The 9872-nt window shown below is 38.1% G+C and overlaps 1 protein-coding gene across 7 annotated transcripts in view; it reads right to left on the reverse strand.

Moving 5' to 3' along the window:
- LOC131774502 (kinesin-like protein KIF15) overlaps positions 1-9478 on the reverse strand; it is a 35100-nt gene extending 25622 nt beyond the window's left edge. For 2 of the 7 annotated variants that reach the window (XM_059090541.2, XM_066163403.1), the window contains exons 1-2: positions 6347-6484; positions 609-777 (exon numbers count right to left, since the gene is read on the reverse strand). In XM_059090541.2, the coding sequence (XP_058946524.2) occupies positions 609-696 (88 nt within the window). In that variant the 5' untranslated portion in view covers positions 697-777; positions 6347-6484. Of the gene's footprint in view, positions 1-608; positions 868-907; positions 1055-2086; positions 2199-6346; positions 6485-9339 lie in introns of those variants that run through there. The other 5 variants (XM_059090542.2, XM_059090543.2, XM_059090544.2 and 2 more) reach the window with 5 other exon arrangements.
- Positions 9479-9872: the final 394 nt, after the last annotated feature.

Raw genomic sequence — 9872 nt, forward strand, 5'->3', positions numbered from 1 at the left:
ACAAACCTAACTCATTTATGAGTTCTTTGGACAGTATTTGTTTAATCAATTTTTCTGTCACTGCAAGGTCTCTTTCAAGAAGAGAAAATTAGTTTAGTTGCCTTCATTTTCAAGAGCACGTGAAAACCTGCCCCGAATTCCCCGAAAAAATATTTCAAATTTCAATCAACGTCTTCCTCTACATTAAGCTACACAATAAAGAGCTAAACTCCGCATTACAAAAAATTTATGACTTTCGTCATCGGTCCTCTTCAATTCGGAGAGTAACTAGTTGTAACACGAGAAGGCCGTCATGAAATCAGTAAGCTCTGATTCTTGTTTTGGCGCATATCAAAGATTCTCATGACCGGGTCAAAGGACGCTTAATTCGTCCTCGAAGAAATGACAAAAAGTGTTAAAGAAAAAAACTGTTTTGCATTCTAATCCCTCGTATACACATTGCTGCCCCCTACAGAACTACATGAGTAGAATATTGTTTTGTTTGGAAAATGTCCCTTTGATGGACGCAAACTCTACCGCTCAACATCTCGTGATAGCAATGTGTAGTGATTTGCGTGTACATTACCGCGGGGAGCAGGAATGAAATAAACAACCAGCTTCGCACTTACTTGATTTACCAGCTGAAGTGGCTCTTACGTTTACTTCATGTAGGCCTGCACTATTGGGCAGCGTTGTCGATTCCTCTTGTCGAAGCATGAGAGCGATGTACGGCGACTTTTAAAAAGTGATACATCAAGTACATAATGCCACAGCAATCAGCGATCTTAGAATGTTATCCTGCGAGAGGCGAAAGAACACATGATCAAATTCTTACTCGGTATCACAGCACGCTAATACAAACTGTCCCATGCAAGAATCGAGCAAATAACGCATGCGCGTGTGTAGACAAACCCTATGGAAATTTTACCCCTAGCTAATTGGAAGCAATTCCTACAGTTATTGTGTGATTCTTTTCTTCTCAGTCCCTGTAGAGAACCTCGTTTTTGTCAAGTAATTGTAGGTTCGCTTGGCAGTTGAAAGCGTCTTGTTTGGCAAAGTTTACCGACATTCTAAGTCTTTCGTGCCTTGTCGCTGTTCGTGATGTCAAAACAAATCTTTCAGTCTGTCAGTCAGGTTCAATTGTTTGCCTTAGTTTTGTAGCTATGCGATTTTTGATCAACAAACACGTTAGTCCTTAACTAAAACTTGAATAGCAAAGCAACGTGTGATAAAAAACGGCAGGAATGTGCACTGCATACAAAAGGACTCCTCGACAATTTATAATTGGTACTTATCGTTGAAAAAATAGCCTACTTACTTAACAGAGAACCGCCATTAGGTCTATCAACGAGTTATTCACCGCGCTTGATAACATAAACACAGATAACGCGCGCAGTAAGAGTACCGATTTTGAGAGCTCAATTGGTTCAATTTAGATTAATTCGTTAAATACGTTATTTGTCGAAGTAAGTCAAAAATAGTTCGTGGAGCAAGACTTCCTTTAATGCGTAAACCTCCAATCCATTATCACTTGGCGCATTTATTGTTACTAGTCCTTTTAATGACAGACGAGACGAGACTAGACTATCTTCTATTTCACTACTATATTGTCTAATCCAGCCTTGTAAAGCTATGGCGGTTAAGTTTAATGCCGTGACCGGTTCCGGGGATCAAATAAAAAAGTAATGACTGAATCATTGTTAGTGATCGGTGCTATGGTTTCAGGCGATGTTTTCCTCGCTGGTATAGGCTTCTTTGAATTAAGAGAAGATATTCACCACCATATCTGACCTTGCTGTTGGCATATTCAGAAATAGTTAATTCAATTTTTTGTCGCTAGTTCAGCTCGGGTTTAAACAGGCTTCAAGGAATATCACAATGACAGGTGGACTTATCTCGTTCCCTATCAGACGTTCTTCTTCTAACAGCTGAAACGACTTAACACCTGTTTTAGTGTTTGAGTTCCCTCATGGAGAGCGTGAAAGCCACAATGTGTTCTTCGTTGTAAAAAATAACACACAATTTGCGACCTTTTCCAGACAAAGCGTGACTTATAAAGGTTAACATATGGAAGTTTTCCATTGAGTGATAAAATTACAATCCTTACTTGTCAAGAATTCCTCTTAGACTAGACATCTCCGTTGTTTGTCAGCGGTAAAGAGTCACTTGAATTCAAGCTAGGCTGTTTACTACAGTTTCCCGTGGATCGTTACACCGGCTGAAATTTGACACAGACCAACTCTGAGAGTTTTAAGTATTCGATAATACATTTCCGGTCCGTCTAATCGAATAGAAAGTTTTCCTTTCTGTGTTTCAATTAATTTGTCGACAAACTTCAAAAAACCGGATACAGTAATCAGAGATAAAAGCCATCTACTAAGCTCTTAGGCTTAACTTAGTTGCTGATACTTAAATAAAGGATCAGGGTATTAAAAAGTTTCCTTTTACATGATCAAAACTGGCAGGAACCAATAACTCCTTTGTTAACAATTTACAGATCAAAATCTACTTTTTCATAATAATATGCTAAAAGCGCTAAACTGAGTGATGGCGGTGAAAATTGAAATGATTCTTCTTCTAAAGTAACCTCCCGTCTCGCTGTTCACTACAATCTAGAGGCTTATCATAACGATATTGTAGTAATGCCATGTGAGAACTCATACACCTTTCTCCTAATCTGAATACAAAACACTGAAGTGGACCTTACAGTAACTTGTGTGTGAATTGAGGGCCTTGTTTACTTCTTGAAACAAAACACAAAGTCAACGAAAGTGTTTTAAAGTAAAAGCATTTTCCTTGTTTGCTTTTCATTAACAACTAATAAGTTTTGTCTTGTATAGTGGTAGAGCAATTTCGAAAATATTTGTGAGTGACTTCGCAATTCACCGCAGACGGAACTTCTAAATGCTTTATTGTTGGCAAGAAGCCCGGAGGCAAAACAAACGCTTTCCTCTGATGATCTGCGGCTTTTCGGCAAAAATATGTTGTTCTTTTCACTTATAGCCGCATTTCATTGCTTCTTTAAATACTCGAATGAAGATTATTGTTCATATTTAACTCAAGTTATGCACACGGTAGAAAATATGTAACTCCTATCCTAAGAGGTTGTGATTCGAAGAAGCGAGCTAAACAAAAGGTTTTACGATGTTACCAAATCAAAATTTCAGGTTTTCTTATGGACAACGCTGTTTTACGGCTTAAAAGAGGGAAAGCAACACAAACCCTAAATGTATTTTGGAAATTGAAAAAAAGAATATTGGGAACTTTGAGAAATACTTGAGAAACCGTTTTGATTAAACCGGCTATGCCAAACCTGTTTTGTACCGAGATGTTAGGGCCAGAGAACACGTGAACTACATTATCCTATATCGGATTTGACTAAAGTCATCTGGCTTGTTGTGCAGAGGTGAATGGATTTCTCTGGGCTATGCCTAGAGGTAAATAGTGCTTGCTATCATTCTATTCACCTCCGTGCCAGCCAATCCATACACATAATGGTACTCCCATGCCAAGGAGGGGATCCCTTTTGAGGGGTGTGTTTCATGACAACTCAAAGAACAGCTTACACGGAGACTTCGCAATCTGTTTTTTAATTCTACTTGCATTTTAGTTGAAAATTTTCTTCGGTATAAGAGATCAACTTTGCGCAGATTGTCAGTGTTATGAGGTCTTCGATTGGTATGAACGGAATGAGCATATTACTTGAATAAGGGATTAATCAATAATCCCAGGCAAAGAAAATGAACAACATTTTCTCAATTAGCGTCATGGCTAAAAGACTGTAATGACGCTCGAAAGTATAAACACCAGTTTCATAGTTTACGTTGCTAAGAAATTCGCACGCGATGTATCAGAAGATAGGGTTGTATCAGAAAGCCAGGGCAGCGTTACGCTGGACTAAGTGAATTAGGTTACCGCCGTTTCCCGTTTTGCTGTTCCCGCGAAGCCGGGCCGTAGATGACAAATTGGCTGGTTGCAGTTCTGTCACTTAGAACACCGCTTTTTCTACTGCAACTTTGAAAACAAGTTAATTGTGTTTGCGGTCCTATGTAACATAACTTAGGTCAGAAAACGCAGGTTAGCAGATAACAAATTTAGCCCATCTTTACCGCAGACACATGTCCATGCATTGTGTAGATATCTCAATACTTTAAGCCAATTAAAGCAAGTAAAAATAAAACGACATTAGTAGTTAAAAACGCGGAAACTAAACTGGCCTGGTGGGTCTGAGGCTGGAAGAAAGGGAGGTTCAGATAACATCACTCTAGTGCACCGGAATTCAACGACGATCACTGGGCAATGTAGTACTTCAAAAAATGATATTTCCATTTTGTGTGCTATTTATTAGTTGAATACGTGAAAGAAAAAGCAGTGTTCAAACTCCATGCAATAAAAATTTCTGGCACGCCCAGTCAACGGAGTAAACCATGAGATATCGCACGCAATCCTTGCACGAAACCACGCGAGCAGAATCCCGAATTCAATAATTGGTCAAAATACTTAGCCAAACATGTCAGCCATTTTCCAAAATCCACTACAGCGGTTGTCAAAGTCAGTTATTATTTCACTAGCCCGCCAACAGTGCGCAACAGTCTTTCCCATAGATGGAGGGTTATCGAGGAACCTATTTCTAGCAAATAGGATTAACTAGGCTGCTAAGTAAACCGGGCCAGCGGCGATCCGGGAGGAAATCGACAACTCAAGTCTCTTTTGCTGTACACGAGTTTTGTTTTCGTGTCTCTCAGTTAGGTATTCAGATCATCAGTCAACACATTTCAGCGAGCAAGACAAGACAAACTGAGAACAATTCAAGACTGGAGTGCGGAAATTCGATACAAGAAAGTTAATTGGAAATACACGCAAACAAACAAAGCCTCGGCCGAGAGTGGTTTAGTGGCACTCTAAAGAGCAACACTTTCGTAGTCAACAACAATAAGCTTAACGAAACTGGAAGGAATCTAAGAGGTGGCTTCACGTGACAAGAAGAAACCATCTCAAAAGAGTAGCTTGGGAGGCTTCTGAAACCGTGACTAGAATCAACTACATTCTGCAATAACACTTAAGTCTCATAAACTCATTAATCATCATAAATCACGGCCTCACCTTTCTAATAAGTGTCCATTGATCCTTATTTATCATTTAGCACACGAAAGACACAGATCGTATCTCGGTACCACGTGGCTTTTACGATTTAAAAGGAAAAAGATGCTTAAGATCAATGTCGGTATATTTTTAATTGAAGCTTAATTAAGCACAAACGATTCATGGCAGATACATTACAACAATTGCGTTTTCTTCCCAAATTCTCTGGGTGGCTTTGTTCGTATTGAAGTTTAAAAGCTTGCATAAAATCCCATAAGAAGAAAACTGATGAGCGCAAGAGCTTAATTACAAGCATTGGGATTATAAAAGTTTTATCACTTCATAAGGTCGATTCTTGTGAGTATTGTTCCACTCGGCTGCTACTGCACGTAAACTCACTAATGACCGCCGGTTATAAACAACTCGCAAAGTTCGGAGTACCTCAACAAAAGGTCTTAATTCGATCTCCCCAGGTATTCATTTCAGAGATCTAAATAATTACAAAAATATAGATCTCAATTTCTCAAAGAAACTTTTTATAACGAATGGTATTCCATTTGTGATCAAAAAGTTTTCGATTGCACAATGTAAGAAGATTTCAGGCAGTTTGTAAAAAACTCTTGCGCAGGGAAACTTTACAAATGATAGAGTCAAACTGCTGGAAAGAAAGATTTGTTGGTTTTCACCAAAAGCCATAACTTGTTCCACTATCGACTTGTGAATATCTCTAGGAGATTACACTACACTCACAAACTTGATCAACGAAGTTTAAGGAAACTTCAATTTAAGTTGGCCGTGTCTGCTAAGGTTACTTCAGTTTTAAGTTTAGGGAAAAATGAAGCTGACTTCAAAAATCTCATTTTTACTTAGATAATTTCGTTTCTAAATAGTTCTTGGTAGGTTAACTAAAAGGAGCACATAGATTTGAACAGAGCAGGGGTCTAGATACGTTTCTGGACCAATTCATCGAGTGATAATTATGTAAAATATGTAAACTCTTCACTACGACGACGACGGCTTTGAATAACACTTATAAATCAAACAACTCTGAAAGCTAAAATACACAAGCCGGTGTCGAAATGAAAACTACTTAGAAAACGAAATATTTTAAGCGGAAATTTAACGTATTTTATTGTTTCGTAAACGCAGTGAGTCTAAAAAGGCTGTGTAAAGTTCAGTTCATGGCGTTATCGACAAGCCTAGTTAAGCAGAACGTTTTAAGAGAGAGCTGCTACTTCGAAATGTAACTTGACTGATAGTATAATAAATATAATGTGTCTCTTACCAGTAAAAACTCATCGAAGCTCCAAACGTATTGATATTACAGAACTACCACTCTTCTAATACCTTCTCCAGGAACGAGAATCTCTCTCAGATAATTTTGATAACGTGATGTGACAGCAATATTACTAGCACTTCCGAGCGTAATTCATCTATGCTCAAATGATCACTCAATTATAATTAGACCAAAACTGAATGGATATCCCGGCAGCACTTTCGTTCCCGGCGTCATTACACCATTTACAGACCAAATCTGTGATTCTCTCGGTTTCAGACAAGTTTTGGTTTCAAACACCGTAAAATGTTATTTTAAACAACACGAGTGAAGCAATCAGCTACGCAGACGGTATTGTGGTTTCTAAATGTCAATCAATTATTTTTATTTTTTCAGTCTTCACTTATTAGTTCTTAAATTCTCCAGGAGTTTCTTAGTTCAAATGAATGAAATTTCCCTTTTTCAAGGTTAATATCATCTTAATGGTTAATCAACATGATGAATGGCGACGTGATCGTGCATACCTACGCAAAAAAATATGACGTCAACGGCGCAACGTCTTCATGTGACGAAACGTCACCTTTGACCATAGAAGAACGATCCGTCACGCGCCATTCTGGGTGTGATGCCTTCGAGAGTTCGGTAAAATAATGATACAGTTTCAAAACAATGAGAGAAACAATACGAAGATACTTCTACTCTCTCAAGGAAAAATAGTTCAACAAACAAGCTTAGGTTTTTTAAATCTTTTAGGTCACGGTTGGTCGGTAAAGAAAACGGAAAAAGCTATTTTTGATTTGTTGAAACAGACGTACAGGGACTGCATTGTTACTGAACTACTTTTCAAGTTATGTCGGGCTGAAAGGTATCATGGTTGACTGGTTAAGGCTCATTAGCTATTTCTAGTAATGATATGATTGGTACCGATATGGCATCTTAGACTCGGAGTCTTACTGTTATTGTTTGATGGAAGGCTGTATAGAAAATTTATGCAGAGGGCGGAGAAGTGAAGGGTAAAATTAAGCAAGTTAATTGAGCCCGTAGGTGTCAAGTGGTTATTTCTTACAACGTGTATCTTAACATGCGTGTCTTAAACTTCAGAAATTTGAGTTAAAAAGATGGGAGAGGAACTTTTATATAACCTAGTCTAAGTATTTAATGTACTAAAAACTTTTATACTTTGAAAGAATGACTCTCGCAAAAGTCATTACAAAGACTAAGCGTTGAAAGGAATGAGTAACTGTAGCTTGTTTTGTTCAAAACACAGTTTTCCTTAGGTCATTTAAGAAGACGTATTTGAAAAGGTTTTGAATGACGGTAACAAAGCTGATCGGTGCCATCCTTTTGAGCCAGCATTTTATCGTGACACTAAACACTTTTTAAGGTTAGACAAACAGATAAAGCAGGGAACAAGCGTGCAAAAATTTGAGCCAGCAGATTGGAATCCGCCCGAATGTTTCATGAAAAATTGCTTTCAAATTCCAATATATATCTTCAATTAGAATTCGTACTAGTACACCTCAAATGGTCATACATAGAAACACGGGCTCAGTTCTTGAATGAATTTGATTTTTTTTTAAATGGCGGTTACGCAGGCGCAACTCAAGACAGACAAGCAACAGCTTGATATGTATGGTAACACAATGGAACGAATACTAATGCAAAATTCTTATTTCCAGTTGGCACACGTTATATTTTACACGGCCAACAGTTAGAGAGATCACAAAAAAAAGACAAATCACATCTTCGCGCACTTTTTACGAGAAAGATCTTTCAAAATTTGATAACAGTTAAAATTTATTATTCATGCTGCCTTATCGCAAACATTATGAAATTCCGCCAATGTTTACAAAACAGGGAATCGAAGCTTTGTTTTGTCACAGCAAGGGCTCGCATAATGATACTTCGTGGGATGTTGTGGTGTCCTTGGCAATGAAGCGGTCAAGGCGATCTGCTGGCTGACCTTTATGACTCACTTCACTAAGGGTTTTGAGTTACCGAAGAATATTTCATTGCTGCGGCGCCGATCAAAACTCGTGAATTAAAGTACAGGGCGGGGTATAAATTTCAAACTATCTGTTCCAAACGAATCAATTTTTATGGTTAAATTATCCAAAGGCGAGATAACACTACGGAAAAAGTAAATCGGATGGTGTGGTAAATTATCTTTTTGAGTTTCCTTATTCGCCGGTTATGTTTTTACAAATCTACAAATTTTGTAGGTTATCGTTCGCAAGCAGTGTTTTTTCGAAAGTCGATAGTTGGTGCACTCTGTTCTATTTTGACGAGACAGGATATGCTGAACTTCTCTGCAATATATTGATCATAAACACATTTAAAGATTTTCTGGGCAATTCTTATCCTATTGACAAAAGACTTCTGTCTGTTGTTCCTCAAACAGTTTAAGTTTTAATCCTCGACTTTGTGAGTAAACTGTTGCAGTCCCTCAGGTTCATCTTTCCTCAATCTTTATATAATCATTGTTTTGTTGGTCTGGTCTGTAATATATGCTTGTTGCTATATGCAGATGTGATTTGTCACTTCAATGTTAACTCTTCGATGTGAATGATAAAGGCAACTCATCACTTTTATGTTCACATTTAAATACACAATTTTAATAACTGTAACCGAGTTTTACACGGAAACTAGTGTGGACCTTTGTGGATTAACAATTAAATTTGCCTCGGCCACGTGCTCTCGATTTTACCAAATTAAACAAGACAAAAATGGGATAAATGTAAACAAAAAAACCGACAATTGGTCAGCCATAACTGCGAACGAATTGGTCGATAAACCAGTGGCGCCAAAATGCTGCTTACCTTTTCGCACAAACGGAAAATGCGTTTTCTTGCGGGCTCAATCGTTAAACAGAGTTAGAGATTACGGCAAATCCCCCTCGATTTCAAATATTCACTAAAGGTTAGAATTATGTACTTTGTACGAAGTAGCCGAACACTGTTCGCTCTTAGGTGAATGTAAAAAATGATTAGAAATCATCCCACCTGCTTCTTCTGAAGCAATACTCCTGGGACGATGTCTCTTGTCTTCTATATTTATATTTGCACTCTCTTCACTCGCGTAGAACGTCAACGGGTTGAAATTTGAGTACGACAAGGACAGAAGTACAACAATAACACACGCTTTCCGTCTGGCCCGAAGAAGAATAAGCATCACAGAAATAAAGCAATCTGATTGGCTGACTCGCTAATTGTCCTCGCACCTGCTGACAACTAGCATAAATTATGCATTTAAGTCCAAGGACCTAATAACAGTAAAACGACTCCTGTTGTGTCAAAACCTCTAATTTCGGCGCGTTCAACGTCTGCTAATCAGCAGATTGCCTTCCTCATCAAATCGTAGTTTGTACTCATCACCAAAGCAACATTTTTAGAAAAAGTTACTTCATTAGATTAGTGACGATTCAATTTGTATTGCTAATTAATCCTATTATCCGCGGCTTAAATCCTCTTCACTTCATTGACTTTCCTCGCAGATATCCATGTCTAAAGCTCCTGGACTGACGGGGTTGCAAAGA

Source organism: Pocillopora verrucosa, chromosome 3 (assembly GCF_036669915.1).
Source record: "Pocillopora verrucosa isolate sample1 chromosome 3, ASM3666991v2, whole genome shotgun sequence".
NCBI lineage: Eukaryota > Metazoa > Cnidaria > Anthozoa > Scleractinia > Pocilloporidae > Pocillopora > Pocillopora verrucosa.